The sequence below is a fragment of the Colobus angolensis genome, unplaced genomic scaffold, assembly GCF_000951035.1.
Source record: "Colobus angolensis palliatus isolate OR3802 unplaced genomic scaffold, Cang.pa_1.0 Scaffold31, whole genome shotgun sequence".
Lineage (NCBI taxonomy): Eukaryota > Metazoa > Chordata > Mammalia > Primates > Cercopithecidae > Colobus > Colobus angolensis.
Window position 1 is genome coordinate 8,272,216 of NW_012116377.1, and position 18,035 is coordinate 8,290,250.

The 18,035-nt window shown below is 40.4% G+C and overlaps 1 protein-coding gene across 1 annotated transcript in view; it reads left to right on the top strand.

The window, feature by feature from the left end:
• SLC12A8 (solute carrier family 12, member 8) overlaps positions 1 to 16,985 on the top strand; it is a 130,320-nt gene extending 113,335 nt beyond the window's left edge. The window contains exons 11-14 of the mRNA XM_011950769.1: positions 4,929 to 5,026; positions 5,574 to 5,691; positions 11,437 to 11,497; positions 16,051 to 16,985. Coding sequence (XP_011806159.1) covers positions 4,929 to 5,026; positions 5,574 to 5,691; positions 11,437 to 11,497; positions 16,051 to 16,213 — 440 coding nt within the window. The 3' untranslated portion in view covers positions 16,214 to 16,985. The remainder of the gene's footprint in view (positions 1 to 4,928; positions 5,027 to 5,573; positions 5,692 to 11,436; positions 11,498 to 16,050) is intronic.
• The last annotated feature ends 1,050 nt before the right edge of the window (positions 16,986 to 18,035 follow it).

The following is an 18,035-nucleotide window of genomic DNA, read 5'->3' on the forward strand; positions in this document are numbered from 1 at the left end:
TTTTAGATAGAGTCTTGCTCTGTTGCCCAGGCTGGGGTGCAGTGGCATGATCTTGGCTCACTGCAACCTCAGCCTCCTGGGTTCAAGCAATTCTACTGCCTCAGCCTCCCAAGTAGCCGGGATTATAGGCACGAGCCACCATGCCCAGCTAATTTTTGTATTTTTTGTTTAGTAGAAACAGGGTTTCACCATGTTGACCAGGATGGTCTCAGTCTCCTGACCTTGTGATGTGCCTGCCTTGTCCTCCCAAAGTGCTGGGATTACAGGTGTGAGCCACTGTGCCCAGTCTAGTGTTCCTTCTTAATAACCAAGGGGGCAACTGTATTTTACTAAGCCTATGTTTGCCATTAATTGAATTGTTAAAATTAAACAATTTAAAAAATAATTCTGTTATGATTGCCATTAATTAAACTGTTAAAACTTCACAATTTAACATGCTGAATAGACATAGAAGGTTTTTGCTGTTATAGAGCTTACATTCTGGTAGGGGAAGACATGATAAATAAGCAAATACACACTGTGATGTCAATAAGTGATAAGTACAAAACTAAACAACCAATTTAAATTGTTAAAACTATGCAATTTAATTAATGGCAATCATAACAGAATTTATTTTTTGAAAAGTACTAGAGCCGTCCATTCAGATCAATCTTGCAGACTTTATTTTAATCCATAATTATTAAGGAGACTTTTACCGAGTGCTTCCTATACACAGACTTCTAAATGCCTAGAGTTGGCATTTAGAATATAAAAGAGGGTCCTTGTCCATGAAGGTGTAGATGTATAAAAAGATAAGCATAATACTTGGAGGCACATGATGAATGCAAATAGATGTTGAGAGGATGAAGTCTTCTCAAGGTGTAGAATGATTTACATGCAGAGAGGTAGAAGAAGAGTTCCAGGTAGAGGAACTGGCATGTAGAAAGGTCCAGGTGGGAACTGGACTGGCAACTCTTCAAGAATGGCAGAGGCCCAGTGGTGACTGGAGAGCGGTGAGCCAGGGAAGAGAGGTGAGAGGAGTCCAGTGAGGAAAGTGGGGGACAGTGCTGTATAGGGCCATGTGGGCCATTGTGAGTATGATGGAAGGCTCAGAAAGTTCTAGCTACAGCTACAATGTGACCAGAGTCAGACTTTAAAAAGATCAGTGACTTTTAGAGGTAAGAGAGAGAGCCAAGGCCAATTTGGAGGTATATTAATTAGGGTAGGCTAAACAAATAACCAAAAAATGTTATTTACTTGCATTACAGTGCAAGAAGGGTGTTCCAACTCTGTGGGAGGCTCTCTTCCATGCATCCACTCAGGGATCCAGGCTCCTGCCATTTGTATGACTTCACTATGCCCTTGAACCTAGTCATGTGCACAGTCAAGACTGAGTTGCCACGTTCAGATTTCAGGCAGAGGAAGGGGAAAGTGTACAGAGAAGAGGCACATGTTCTCTTAAAGACCTTGGGCCAGAAGTGGCACTCACTGCTTCTGTTCACATTCTGTTGCTGAGAACTTAGTCACATGGTTACACCTAACAGTGAGAAATCCTGGGAACTGTACTCTAGCTGTGGTCTGTACCACAGGAGCCCACTGCAGTAAATGGATGAAAGATGAAAGTGGGTTGGATTAGGACAGGAGCAATGGAAGCAGTGAGGAGTGATTGTATTCAGCATATATTTTGATAGTAGAATCAACAAGGTTTATGGAAAGAATAAGTATAAGTGTGAGAGAAAGAAGGGAGTAAGGATGAATCTTACATGTTTGTGTAAATGGTGGTGTTATTTATTCAAATGAAGATATGAGGTGAATAGATTGCTGTGTTAGTCATGTTAAGTTTAAGGTGCTTATTAGCCAACTAATGGGTGATACTGAGAAGACAATGAACTATTCAAAACTTACGTTCAAGGGAGAGGTCAAGGATGATATAAACTTGGAGTCATCAATATATCAGTAGCATTTAAAGCCATGGGACTAGAAGAAATCTCTTAGGAGTGGGTATACATGGGAAAAAGGAGTGCTGAAGACGGAATGTTGGAATACTCCAATATTTTCAGGCTGGAAGGAGGAGGCGAGTCAGCAAAGAAGACTGAGAGAGTGGGCAGTGACATAGAAAAATCAAGAGAGTGAGGCATCTTAGAGGCGAAAGTGTTTCAATAAGGAGAAAGTGATCAAATGTATCAGATGCTGCCTGAAAGATCAAATGGCATGAGGACTAGGAGTTGACCACAGATTTTGAAAAGATTCAAATCATTGGCAACTTTGGTAAGAGTAGTTTTAGTGGAAAAGTGGATACAATCTTAAGAATGGGTTGAGGAAATAATGGGATATAAAGACTGCATAGGCAATTCTTTTGAGGAGGTTTGCTATAAGGGAGACACAGAAATAGGGCAATAACTAGTGGTGACCTGTAGATGTTTGTTTAGGTGGGAGAGATGACAGTGTATTTGTATTTGATGGGAATGATTCAGTAGGGGATAGAAAAATTGATGATGTGAGAACAAAGTCCTTGAACAAGCCAAAAGGGATGGGATCACGGCACAAGTGAAGGGATGGGCCTTACGATCAGAGGCTGTTCATCCACTGTGAAAGGAAGGAATACAGAATAGAAGGTATAGATGCAAGTGAATTGGCTGATTTGGTGATGAGAGAACATGAAAAGTTCTCTTTGGAGAAGAGAGCTTGTAAATTTGTTCTACCAGAGAGTAGGAGAATGAGTTGCCTAGGTATGAGGCTGCTGAGTAATGCTGAAGCATGGGAGCAGATGTGTATGTAATGCTGATAGTCTTAGATGGTGGAACCCAAGCTAGGTAAGAAGGTAGGGAAAGCGGGAGGTAGGTGATGGAAATCAAAAACATACTAAGACAAATCATCTAAAGGTCCCTCTGTAGACTATGAATGGTTGGAATGAAGAACAGCAGAGCAAATGAGCTTAACATTGTTTTTAAAGGAGGTTATGGGCTGACAGTAGATTGCTTAAAGTCATGATTTAGGAAGTGTAAGGTTACTGGTAATGGCACACCGCAAGTGCAGCTAAGGGAGTCGATGGTTGGGATGAAGGAAAGAAAATGTTACTAGTATGAGGATTTCAAGGAATCGAGAAAGCAGGGCCTTGGATGAGTTGTTTTTGTAGAAGTCACCAAGGATGACAATGGATGCTGATAGAGAAAAAGACGGTGAGCCAGGGGCTGAAATATTTAACAAGCAAGAGAAGAATGACAAGTTGGTAAAAGACTGTAATGATAAAGGGTAGGGTGTGAAATAGTCTGATGGCATGTGCTTCAAAGGGGCTAGGTCATAAAACCACAGTGACCAGAGAGGATGGGAGACTTGGTCTAGGAATACTTAGTGAGTTCTGCTGCATGCCAAGCCCTAGGCTCAAGATGGATGTGGACTCTGCCCCCATGAAGCATATAATCCAGTGGGCATGGAAACATGTAAATACATATACAACTACAAATGATGGTAAGTGCTGTGAAGGAAATGGGTTGTAAGGAAATATTAATGGTATGAGGGACTATATTTAGATTTTCCTGTGGGGGCTGATTTCCCCGAGGAAGTGATAACTGAGCTGAGACCTGAGGGATGCGTAAGAGTTAGATAAGCAGAGGGCTAAGGGATCCATGAGTTGTGGATCCCAGAGAGATTCCAGGAACCAACACATCAGGGGTGGTTGAGGTGGGGAAAACTCTGGTATATGAGACAGGTTCTGGACTGTAGTGAAGAAGGAAGGGCTGGGCAGAGGAGATGGCAGAGTCAAGACAGTTTGGCTGAAGCAGGAATTTGATATTGGAGAACAGAGAAGGGCTATGTAGGGAGCTTTCTACTGTATTTCCTGAGCAACAAACTATGAAGTTGAGAACACCTGAAGTTTAGTGTTGAAGTGAAGTATAAACATACTGTGAAGTTAATCCAACATATCATTTGTTTGAAACATTATTGTGTGTTCATGGTGATTAGACCATATTGTTAAACAATCTAGATGCATTTTCATAGTTAAATTGAGCATTTCAGCAGAAATAGAAAGTCAACTGCCTCATGTTTTCACTTATAAGTGGGAGCTAAATAATGTGTACACATTGACACAGATTGTGAAGTAATAGACACTGGAGACTTGGAAAGGTAGGAGGGTGGGATGGTGAGAGGGGAATTGAGAGATGAGAAATTGCCTAATAGGTACAGTGTATACTATTTGGGTGAGGCTTACACTAAAAGCCCAAACTTCATTACTCTGACATTAAAAAAAATTATTATTATTATTTTTAAATTGAGTGCATTTGGAACCAACTGTAAACTGAGAATGCAGAGCCAAACAGAACATGGCATAGCTCTGAGAAGCCCTGTTGTGCCTGAAAGGATGAGGCAGGACTATGCATTTGCTTATTGCTGGACCCCTTTCCCTTCAGCCATTTCAATTGCCAAAGGAAGGAATCAGAGGAGCAATTCTCCCTCCATCTCTCTGCTTCATCACTTTCTGGTTGATACCTGAGACCCGTGTAACATGAGCTAACCTTCAGAGTCAGAAGGTAGCAAAGACTATCTCTCATTAGACAAAAGCCAACCTGCCCTAGCAGTCCCAGTGGTCACACCTGGGAGCCAAGAATACCAGATGTCTAGTTCTCCCACTCTAAACCCTTACATCCGAAAAAGAGGGGAGAGCTGCGTTTTCAATTCCCTCCCCCCAGATGACATATCTAGACAGATGTGCCTTGGGCATCAGAGGACCTTCCTCTCCACTCTGTCTCTCCCTTCCCTTTCTTTCTCAGATCACTGGCTGGTGGGAGGAGGCCATAAACACTTCTTTCTTCCTCCTCCAAGAGCAAGCCCTGGGAGTTGTCTTTCAGGCTGTTACAAAACTGGGGAAGAGGAGCTCATAGGTATTTTCTCCTAAAAAATAGTAGAGGGTTGATAGCAATTTGGCAGCCAAATCTTTGGCTATTTTTTAGATTTCTTCTTGAAGTCCAGGCTCCGAGAACAAGATATCTGGAGAAGACCAACTTCTTTCTATACCCACATGTGCAACCCCTGGGTCTCCCTGTTGGGGGTGAGTAATTTCATCTCGATCTCAATTGTTCTTGGGACAGAGTTCAGGTGGACGCATATGTGATCTTGGGCTGAGGGGGAGGAAAGATGGAGGGCCTAATTAGAAGCAATGCAATTTAATTGCCTGTTGTATTAGAATTTAGATGAGACTACATATGGCAAGATTACATTCAATGAACTGCTTATTTTAATCAATAATTTCCTTTTTAAATAATTAATTGTCTATGATAACTTCTGGGTTACTAAATTTTAAGGTACACTAAGTTATACTTTCATCTTAATTTGTTTCTTATAGGGAAGAATGGGACAAGGAGGTAAGATAAAATATCTAATTGATAGTTTCAATTAAAGAGTTATTCTCAGAGGGTGTCTGCCCAAATATCTGCTTAAATGAGGTTTTTTGAATTATTCATAAACTTCAGTTATTCAGACTTTTACAGTGATCAGAAGTTGATGAGAGGGAATGTTGCTGAAGACATTAGCCTTGTGGCTTGCTTACCATGTAGAAAGCCATTAGGTGATTTGCTCTTCCTATTCTGTTTTCACAGGCTGTTGGGTCCCTTCTCATCATGTTTGTGATACAGTGGGTGTATACCCTGGTTAATATGGGTGTTGCTGCCATCGTGTATTTCTACATTGGCCGGGCTAGTCCAGGGCTTCACCTTGGTAAGCAGCAGAGCCATTTTGCCACTGGTTCCCTCATTCTCTTTACCATTCATTGGAAACAACAAAAAAAGTTTTGAATGTCAATTGAATGCCAACACTGATTCATATGTGAATCCCATTTTCAAATAGTTTATAGTCTAGGAGGAGAACTGTGACAAGCATATGAATGATTACAAATAAATATAATAACTTAGTGTGAGGTTTATAAGATATGTGGAAGTAAAATGGATAACAACAGTACAAGAGCCAGGAGTGAAATGAAAGTATACTGTTGTAAGTTTCTTATACTTTGTTAAATACTATAACATCACTTGATGATAGATTGTGGTAAGTTTAAAATGTATACTATAAACCATAAAGCAACCTAAGATAACACAACAGTTATAGTTCAGCCAATAAAGGAGATAAAAAGTAATCAAAATAAGTCAGAAAAAGAAGGAAAAGATGATAAAGGACAAATGAGACAAACAAAAAACAAATGACAAGATGGTTTATGTATATATAATCCCAACCATATCAATAATCACACTAGATATGGGTGGTCTAAACACCCTAATTGAATGCCAGAGATTGTCAGATTGAATGAAAAAGCATGACCCAACTATATGCTGCCTACAAGAATCCTCCTTTAAATATAAAGACACAAACATATTACAAGTAAAAGGATGAAAAAAGATACATCAGGCTAACACTAATGAAAAACAAAGCCAGGGTAGGTATATTAACATTAGGCAAAGTAGAGTTTGGAGAAAAGGGATATTACAGGGATAAAGAGGGTCATTTCATAAAGCTGAAGGGAAAAACACATCTGGAAGACATAACAAACCTTAACATTTATGCACTTAAAAACATAGCTTTGAAATACGCAAACCAAAACCCGATAGAACCACAAGAAGAAATAGAAAAGTTCACAACCGTAGTCAGAGATTTCAATACCTCCTTCCTAATAATTGATAAAACCATTAAGTATACAATCAGTAAGTCTATAGAAGACTTGAATAACACTATCAACAAACCTGGCTTAATTGACAGTTAGAGAACATTCTACCCCCAAACAGCAGAATATACGTTCCTTTCAATTATACATGAAACATTTACCAGGGGAGACTATATTCTAGTACATAAAAAATATTTCAATAAATTTAAAAGTATTCAAGTCCATTCAAGAACAGAGTATGCTCTCTGACCAAAGGGTGGAGTAATTAGAAATAAGTAACAGAAAGATATCAGAAAATCCTTCAATAAGCCAGGCACAGTTGGCACACACCAGCTATTTGGGAGGCTAAGGCAGGAGAATTACTTGAGGCCAGGAATTTGAGGCCAGCCTGGGGAAAATAACAAGACTCTGTCTCTGTCTGCTAAATAAAAAATTTAAAAAAAGAAAAGAAAATCCCCAAATATTTAGAAACTAAAGAATATTACATAACCCTAATTAAAATACAGAAAATAAATAATCCATGATTCAAAGAAGAAAGCAGAGTGAAATTACAAAGTATCTTGAACTGAATAAAAGTGAAAATGGAAGAGCAAAATTGTGGGATGTAGCTAAGGGAAATTTATAGCATCAAATGCTTACATTAGAAAAGAAGAGCATTTGCAAATCAATGATCCTAACATCCAACTTAAGAAACTAGAAAAAGAAGAGCAAATTAAACCCGAAGTAAGAAGAGAAAAGGGAATAATAAATCAGAATAGATCAGAGTAGAAATTAATAAAATGTAAAACAGAAAAAAAAAGTAGAGAAGGCAAATGAAGCAAAAACCTGATTATGTGAGAAGATCAGTAAAATTAATAAGCCTCTAGCCATACTGATCAGAATAAAAGAAGAAGCACAAATTACCAATACCAGGAATGAGTGAGATGACATCAATAGAAATCCTACAGATATTAAAAGTGAAATAAACGAATAATATAAACAGCTTTCTCTTGATAAATTGACAACTTAGATGAATTGGACAAATTCCTTGAAAGATACAAACTATCAAAACTCACTCAAGAAGAAATAGATACAGGGCTATTCAGGTCATCTCTTAAAGAAATTAAACTGATCATTAAAAACCTTACCAGAGAGAAAAGCCTATGCCCAGATGGCTTTACTAATAAATTCAACCAAACCTTTAAGGAATACAAAATACTAATTCTATAAAAACTCTTTGGAAAACTAAAGGCTGACATATCTCATGAATATAGATGCAAAAATTCTTAACAAAATTTTAACAAACTGAATGCAATAATATGTAAAAAGAATAATACAATATAATCAAGTGGGTTTATTCCAGGAATGCAAGGTTCATGTAGCATTTGAAGTTAATCAATGTAATTCACCATATTTACAGAGGAGAAAAGGAAAACTACAAAGCATTTCTGAAAAAAAAACTAAAGAGTAAATTAAAGAAATAAATGAAGAGATATACTATGTTCATGAATTGGAAGACTTAATATTCTTAAATTTTCAAGTATCTCCAAATTTTTATATAGATTTAACATAATCCCAGTCGAAATCTCAGCTGCCTTTTTATAGAAATTGTCAATCAGATTCTAGAATACTTATATGGACATGCAAAGGACCTGATAGCCCAACCAATTTTGTAAAAGAAGAAGAAGGTTGTAAGACTTGCACTTTCTGATTTCAAGACTGATTTTAAAAGCTAAAGTCATCAAGACAGTATGGTGTGGAAAAGCTAGACAAGTGAATCAATTAACAGGGTAGAGGATTTGGAAACTGACCCACACATATATGGTCAACTGATTTTTGAAAAAGATTGAAAGTTAATTCAGTGGGAGGAAAGAATAGTCTTGCAACAAATGGCACTGAAACAACTGGAAAGCCATATGCAGAAAGTAGGCTTCCACCCATATATCATACCATATAAAAATATAACTCAAAATGGATATTAGAACTAAACGTGAAACCTAAGCCTATTATATTTCTAGAAGGAAATGAAAGAGAAAAACTTTTGCTACTGTTAGTTAGCAAAGATTTCTTAAATACAACAAAAGCATGAAAACATTTATAAATTGGACTTTATCAAAATTAAGGACTTCTGACCTTCAAAAAACACTTGTGAGACTGGGTTTAATTTATAGTGACAGCAGATCAGTGGATACTTTTGAATGGGAGGGGAGTAAGGATACATGGGAGAGAGATCTTATGAAGTGGCTTGAGGAAACTTTTGGAGGCGCTAGACATGTTCATTATCTTGCTTATGTGATGGTTTCACAGTGTATACATGGTTAGATGTGTGTATGTGTATATATACATGTGTATATATACACATGTATATATACACATACACACATATACACACACAGACCAAATTGTATACTTTAAATATACTCCTTGACTTAATGATGGGATTATGTCCTGATAAACCAATCATAAAGAATAATTGTAAGTCATGGACTGTCTTTACATGCAGTTTGTTCTGCAGATGTACCCAGGATTTGTTTTAATCAGATGTGGTAAAACACACTGACCTGGAAATGACTGTCATGAAGGAGGAAGATCATTAGAAACAGGAGGTTTGGCATGCCATGCAAGGCCAGGTGGGGATGGACCAGGGTCAGTCATGGGGCAGAAGAGGAAGAGGGAAGATCATGGTCTAGAGCCTTTTTTGGGTTTTTGTGAAAAGGAATGAGCAAGGCAGGGTAGGTACACTGTGTAAGGTTAGGATTGAATAATTTGAGTAATAGTAGCAGACTCTGGGCTATAGGGATGAACTATAGTTGTCTCGTCCTGGTGTGATTTAGGGCAGGGGTAATATTGGCTTGGTGTGGGAGAGTTTGATAAAGAACTACATTAAGGGGAGGGTCCTGGATTGGTTGGTTTGTATATCAAAAGCCCACCCACTGGAGAATTGTTCGCTATTCAATATCTAGGAATTAGCTAGACCCTCCAGGATCAAGATCCAAAATGCCCGAGCATCCAGAATATAGAAAACAAGAAAATATAGTCAATACACAGTTTATTGCATATCAATTATTCCTTAATAATAAAGCTGTTTAAAAATACACTAGAGAGCCCTTTTCAGCAAAATTCTACGATGCCCCAATTTAAAATAAAGCAACTTGTTACAACTACTAACTAAATCAAATGGCCCATAACTATCTAGGCAAAGTTAAAAAAAAAAAAAAAAGGGTTTGCCAGGCATGGTGGCTCATGCCTGTAATCCCAGCATTTTGGGAGGCCGAGGTGGGCAGATCACGAGGTCAGGAGTTTGAGACCAGCCTGACCAATATGGTGAAACCCCATCTCCACTAAAAATACAAAAATTAGCCGGGCATGGTGGCAGGCGCCTGTAATCAAAGCTACTCAGGAGGCTGAGGCAGGAGAATTGCTTGAACATGGTAGTCGGAGGTTGCAGTGAGCGGAGATCAAGCCAGTGCACTACAGCTGGGCAACAGAGTGAGACTCCGACTCAAAAAAAAAAAAAGGTTCTTTAGAATTAGAATAGTCTGATGCACTTCAAACACTTTGAAAGAAATGCACTTCAAACATTTTAAGTCGTGTGTATTAAAAATACTGATTTAGAAAAACAGTAATGTTAAGAAGAGGTCCTTATGTTAGCTGACTTCATGGATAGAATGTATTTTAATTAACAGTGATTACTTCAGTGATTGCTTCTGTATTTCTTAAAAAGTAGTTTAATCTTAAGAAATTTCAATATTTCCTAGAAATCTCTTCATAGGAAAACATGAAATCAAATTTCAGGCCAATGTCCATGTAAAATTCAAATAATTTAGGATCTAAATTATCACATTTAAGTAGGGTGAGTTAATAAAATGTTTATGTTTATTTTCTTCCTTCTGACCAAAATATATTAGAAATCTTCTCTTTGCAATTGCAAATGCAGATCTAAAATTTATCATCCCTTTAGCCATAAGGGCCTAAATTATATTGAGGAAACATGTTATCAGCTGCATACTGTTGATATTTGTGGAGATTCTAACATAAGTCTCTTAAAATAATGCTATTTTCCTGATCGTATATTGAACATTATCTAATCAATCAATTTTCAATCATATGTATGTATAATTTAGAAAAGCATTTTCTAAAATCACATTTGATTTGTTTCTCTGAAGTTATATATAATTCACTATGTGAATTTTTTTAAACCTACACCAAAGGAGGGATGGATTTTTATCAATTGATAAACCCTATTCTAATCAGTGTGTTTGATGTCAGGATTATTTGGCTAGAATCAATAACAGTGTCACTTCAAACTTCAGCTCTAACATTTCTACATGTGGAACTATTTGATTCACTTAACACCTGTTAAAAAATTCTTAAGTTCCACATCCCATGAGGTACTGTGATGATTATAAGGATGAAAAAGACACGTTCCCTATTCTCAGTGACTGTATGGTCTAGTAGAAAATTTCATAGCATGTATTCAACACTTGTCAGTATGAGTCTTAAAAAATTATCAAAGTTTTTTAATTCCTAAAATTAAAGTTAGCAAGTCTTCTGCATTTTTCCTTATAGCACTTTATCCAGTTTTTTGGGAGTGATTTTGGAGTTTAGAAATAAAGTTTTGAAAGATTCACATGAGTAAAAGTCCTTAGTACGCTGCTGTCATTGGAGGATTACAATGAATGTTGTTTGGTTAGACTGAAAAAGGAAAACATTTGTGTTAATTCTGTGCGTGTGTGTGTACTGGGGTGTGCATTCACCCTATTAAAACTGAGCTTCTAGATGCATATGTAGAACCTTCAAAAATGGTTATGTATATGTCTTCCCTGCAGGATCAGCCTCCAACTTCAGCTTTTTCCGGTGGATGAGGTCTCTCTTGCTCCCCTCCTACAGGTCTGTGCCAGTGTGGAGCCAGTACCAGAATGGATGAGTGTCTAGAGTCTGGGAGGTGCCAAGGGTGTCCCATTCGTGGCTGGGCTTGGGCCTGGATTGTGTCATGGGAACCTAACAACTGGGCACCTCGGGGAGACCAGATATTGCTCTCGTCTGCACTCCATCACACTTGGCCCCCAGATTCGGCTCATCAGAAGCTTCCTCTAGGCTCATGTCCTCTTCCCTTCTTGTCCTCAGTCATCAAGAACAGAGGCTTTATTTAGAATCTGGTTGCTGGGGTGATAAGTCATTACTCTCAGTGAGTTTACAGTCTAAGACACATTAGCATCAAAGCATAATCACACACAAGATTAAAGCCCCAGGGAAATGTAACGCTAGGACGCACATTCTTCCATCTGAGTCAGAGGTAGTTGACATGATGGGGTTGGGGACAGTGCAGAGGCCAAGTATAGAAATAAAGTGGAGATCCTGGAGGATTTCTGTGGGACCTCCATGGTCAGATACCCAGGAAAAGGGAAAAAAACTTTTCGTAAGAAATAGAAGCCTCCTAGAGAAGGTATATTTCACATGTGCCCTAATCTCACTCCTTCTCCTCCACTCTTGCAGTACCACTGCTTCTTACCTTTTAAGGCCCGGAGATTCTGGGGAATGACACCCACCCTTCCCCTTTCAATATCAGTGAGGAGCTAGAGCTGCAGGCTAGGAAAATCCAGGCAAAACCCAACCCAGTGTTTATTTGGTTGCATTTTGTTGGTTTTTGAGACTCTAGATGTCCGAGTTGTACTTGCTAGTATTTCCACCCTCCATGTCCAGACATTGCTAGTGGATCATGGGATCCTTTGCCATTGATCCCAGATGTAACTTCATAGCCCTATTTTTAAAATTATGGTAAAATAGGGTTGGGTGCTGTGGCTCATGCCTGTAATCTCAGCACTTTGGGAGGCCGAGGCGGGCAGATCACCTGATGTCAGGAGTTCAAGACCAGCCTGGCCAATATGGTGAAACCCCATCTTCACTAAAAATACTAAACTTAGCTGGGCGTGGTGGTGTGCCTGTAATCCCAACTTCTAGGGAGGCGGAGGCAGGACAATCGCTTGAACCCGGCGGGGAGGCAGAGGTTGCAGTAAGCTGAGATCGCGCCACTGAACTCCAGCCTGGTTGACAAAGTGAGATGCCATCTCAAAAAAAAAAAAAAAAAAAAAAAAAAAAAAAAGGCCAAGTGCAGTGGCTTACACTTGTAATCCCAGAACTTTGGGAGGCCGAGATGGGTGGGTCACCAGGTCAGGAGATCGAGATCATCCTGGCTAACACGGTGAAACCCCGTCTCTACTAAAAAAAATAGAAAAACTTAGCCAGGCATAGTGGCGGGCACCTGTAGTCCCAGCTACTCGGGAGGCTGAGGCAGGAGAATGGCATGAACCCAGGAGGTAGAGCTTGCAGTGAGCTGAGATCGCGCCACTGCATTCCAGCCTGGGTGACAGAGCGAGACTCCATCTCAAAAACAAAAAAATAGTGAAATACATGTAACATGAGATGTACCATCCTAGCCATGTTTATGTGCAGTGTGCAGTTCAGTGGCATTAAGGACATTCACATTGCTGTGCTATCATCACTACACCCATTAAACACTCTCCATTCCCAAGAATCCTTTTGAAGACAACTCCTCACAAACATTGCCGATCTATTCAAGATGGCACAAGAAATAAAGCCTTCCTGCTGGAGCTTGGGATGACAAGAAGGGCTATAGAAACCAACAGGGAGAGGGCCCAGGGATGGAGGCTGGGGTGCATGGGGAGCACCCTGTCATCTGCTTACTTGGGCCATCTGGGCTCAATGTCCCTTGTGGAGCTGTAGGGAGGGTGAGTGATCTCTCTGCCTCTTGTCCTGTCTGATGCACAAGGTTGGGTGAGCCAGGTCACGACACATCTTCACTGATCTCTTCTCCCCTACAACCCAGTCCTGAGAAAGAGTAGAGTTTAAATGGAAATAGATTCTGTGTAAAAGCTGCCTACAGATTCTGGAGCTGCAAGTGGTGTGTGGGTGAGACTATTTTGCCTTGCCTGATTTACAGGAATATTTTTAGTCATTTCTGGTTTTTAAAGCCTAAAAATGCCATGGGAGGTCACCACTCCTTATGTTGTACTCTGAATTCCTAGGATTTCACCTTGGAGGCCACAGCAGTGCTATGTAGAAAGAAGAATATACTAGGGGGAGATTATTCTTAGAAAAGGACAGTACTTTGGTTGGCGTAGAATCAGTCCACACCATTCATAACACAAAACCAGGCTCTGTAGGCTGTGAGGTGGGCGGCAGAGGCCTCAGCTAAATCAACATCAAACTTATTGGCCTCACCATGGCTGCTGGGTGATATTTTGGGATGGTTATTCAGGAGGGTGAAAGGACCAACAAAGGCTGGGCGCAGTGGCTCACACATGTAACCCCAGGACTTCGAGAGGCTGAGGCGGGTAGATCACCTGAGGTCAGGAGTTCGAGACCAGCCTGGCCAACATGGCAAAACCCTGTCACCAGGCATGGTGACAGGTGCCTATAGTCCCAGGTACTGGGGAGGCTGAGGTGGGAGAATCGCTTGAACCTGGGAGGCAGACGGTGCAGTAAGCTGAGATCACAACATTGCACTCCAGTCTGAACAATAGAGTGAGACTCTGTCTCCAAAAACAACAACAACAAAAAAAACCAAAAATGGTGATTTATTTTAAAATAGAGATTGGCCAGATGCACTGGCTCATACCTGTAATCCCAGCACTTCGGCAGGCTGAGGCAGGTGGATCACTTAGGCCGGGAGATTGAGACCAGTCTCGGCAACATGGCAAAACACCATCTCTACTAAAACTACAAAAGTTAGCTGGGCATGGTGGTGCACACCTGTAATCCCAGCTACTTGGGAGGCTGAGGCATGAGAATTGCTTGAACCTGGGAGGCAGAGGTTGCAGTAAGTTGAGATCAACCACTGCAGTCCAGCCTGGGCAATAGAATGAGACTGTCTCAAATAATAAAAATAAGACAAAATTTAAAAAAATAGAGATTGGTAGCTGTGTTTCTGCTTTGTAGTTTTAAGTTCCCCTCCCAATCCCCAACTATAACCCCCAAAATGCTCTTCAAAACCAAAGAAGAAAAAGAAGAATGTAGAGTGTGTTTTGGCAGAAGAATTCGGCTAGGTTACTTCCTCTGTGATGCCTACAATTCCTGTGAACTCTGTGAAGTTGAGCCTGTCGTTGAGAAGGCTTTCTTTCTTGAAGCACTAGCAACTGTCCAAATGAGGGTTCGACAGTCATTCTAGACTAGAGAGTGAAGTATTTTATTTCTCCAGACTCAGAAGAATGTAATGGTTTCACCTAAAAAATCAAAACAAAAGCATTAGCAAAAACACTTACATGTTGACTGGTATGACATTTTTGTCACCTCCTAACCTTTTTGGAGATTCAGACTTTATAGAAGTTAATTCAGTTCTCAAGAACCCTCAGAGACCTATGTAATTTATATACGTTCTCAACAACTAGTTGTAATGACGTAGTGATATGATCTGAACTTCTATAGCAGGACCTTTGGCCACAGTCCATTGAAACTTTCTGTTTAAGTTCCACAGATCTATAACATTAGATTTCTACCTTTTTGCAACTCTCAAATATATTCCATATTCAAACAATTGAAGCTTACTGCTCATAAAGTAGATGATTCTTTTAGAGTAAAAATTTTAAGAGGAAATCCGTGTCTAAGTTATAACTTAAGGACTTAACACAGACTGTAGGAACTGGAAGAGACCTGGGAAGATAAGAAAATAGAGACACAAGGAGGTAAAGAGGCTTCCGGAGGCCACCTAGCTGATTAGGGACAGAGCTGTGACTGGGTCTGCCTTCTGTAGCAGCTGCCCGGACAGCCAACCTGAGCTTTCCTCACTCCTTTCTTCCTCTTAGCACTTTCCCTGTGCATCCCTAACATTTTTCTTTCCCAGTTTACCCCAACCAAAACTACGTGCAGAGACTCCAGTGACAATGGGATCCATATGGGACTTGTTCTTCACTTGAGGCCACCTTGGTGTCAAAAGCCTTTGCAGTCCCTCTTAGCTGCTTGCTGTGTGAGCCTTAGCTCTTGAAATCATTCCTTATTCAACTTTATTTTCAATACATCTACGAGAAGTTTTCTCTTTCCACTCTTGTCAATGTTCCAGCCTCTCCATTCCATTATTTTTGACAAAAAAAGCAAAGAAAAGCTACAGAGCCCCAGCATGATACCATTTGGAAGGCAAAAACCTCTCTTTGTCGGTTATTTCCTATCAGGTAGGTACAACTTTATACTTTCTACTTATGGAGGGTAAATATCACACACTCTGTCTCTCTCTTTATTTTATTTGATACTTTGTATTTCTCGTGCTTTGAGTTCATATATTCTTGTACATATACCTTTTAACAATTATGTTTTAAACATTTAAATATATGTGTATTTACAAATAATTTCTCTATGGCCAGTAGACTCACCTCTACTGTTCAGTCTCTGTTCTGTCCTCCTCACCATCCTCTGTGTCTCTCTCACTGCAGGAGCTTGCAGTCCCCTCAGGAGCAGATCATCTTGGCGCCATCCCTGGCTAAGGTTGACATGGAGATGACTCAGCTCACCCAGGAGAACGCAGACTTTGCCACTCGGGATCGCTACCACCACTCCTCCCTCATGAGCCGGGAGCAGCTGATGCCTCCCTACTAGATGCAGTGCTGGGACCTTCCTCTTTGGGAGCTGTCCCATGCACAGTGGACCCAAGCCCAGAATCTTCGTGGGGCTGCTTCTCCTCCCTGAGAAACTCAAGGCCCATCCTTCCACTGTCACTTTGGACAATGGAAATCTACATTTCTTTCTTTCTTTTTTTCTTTTTTTCTTTGAAGACAGAGTCTTGCCCTGTCACCCAGGCTGGAGTCCAGTGGCACAATCTTGGCTCACTGCAACCTCCGCCTCCCGGGTTCAAGAGATTCTCCTGCCTCAGCCTCCTGAGTAGCTGGGATTACAGGCGTGCACCACCACACCCAGCTATTTTTTGTATTTTTAGTAGAAGCAGAGTTTCACCATGTTGGCCAGGCTGGTCTTGAACTCCTGACCTCGTGATCCACCCACCTCAGCCTCCCAAAGTGCTGGGATTACAGGTGTGATCCACCACACCTGGCCAGAAATCTACGTTTTCTTAGAACATGTGGAAGAAGGAGAAAGAAAGACAAAAAAGGAAATCTGTATTCTGAGGACCACGTCTCACCCAGGGTGACATCAGGAATGGTGCTAGCCTCTGCAACGTAAGACCCAGTCTGAAAAGCTCTACACAGGCACTAAAACTAGCAGGGGACACCAAAACTCCCAGGTGTGGAGAACTAGAACCGACCCACAACCAGATTGCCTGTGCAGAGGGCCACAATAAATGTATGTTTTATATTTTATTGTATTATTTATTTTTTGAATAAATAATACACTCACATGGTTCCAAACCCAAAAGTTATAATTATGTATAGAGTGAAAAGTCTCCCTCCAATCCTTGTTCTCCACCTGCTCAGTTCCTGTCTACCCTGGCCTAGAGGTAACCACTGTTCTCATCCATACATCCAGCATTTCTTTATGGACACACAAGCAAAAATAGGATTGTAGAGTCTCACATTTTCTCTTTATACACAAAAGTTAGCATGTTATACACGTGTTCTGCACCTTTCTTTCCTTAACAATCTATCTTGGAGACATTTCATATCAATTCATATACCATTTCTTCATTTTTTTCATTGTATAAATGTGTTATAATTTATGTCATCACTTCCACAATGATGGGTGTTTGGATTCTTTCCAATCTTTTGCAATGACCATCAGCTCTGCAGCGAATAATCTTGTACAAATGTACAAGCATAAAGTGTATCTCTAGGATAAATTCCCAAAAGTGGAATTGCAGGATCAAAAGGTACATGCATTTGTAAACTACTATTGTTTAGTGAGGGTCTTTCTAATTAAAAAGTTAATATGAATTGCCTAATGGTGACTCATGTTCTCCAAAGAATCTGGTCCTCAACTCCTGGAATGCCTTTGCAGCTGTTTTGCAGCATGAAAGACATGAGGGGACGGTACTCTTTTGGTTTCCTTATGAGCTCTGCCTGACATTCATCACAAGCACCCAGTACCAGGGACTGTGGCAGTAGCTTTCCCCAGAAAAATTTAGCATTTGGCCCAGGGTCAGATGCTTTGCCATGGAGCCACAGAGGGAAGTATTGTTGGATCACTTCTGGCTCCTTCTATGGTGGAAGTTCTCATGAGTCAGTGTGCTAACAATCACCTGGGAGTCTTGTCAAAAGTGCAGATTTCAGGCCGGGCATTGGTCGTTCAGGCCTGTAATCCCAGCACTTTGGGAGGCTGAGGTGGGTGGATCACCAGAGGTCAGGAGTTTGAGACCAGCCTGACCAACGTGGTGAAACCCCGTTTCTACTAAAAATACAAAAAATTAGCTGGGCATGATGGCAGGCGTCTGTAATCCCAGCTACTTGTGAGGTTGAGGCAGGAGAATTGC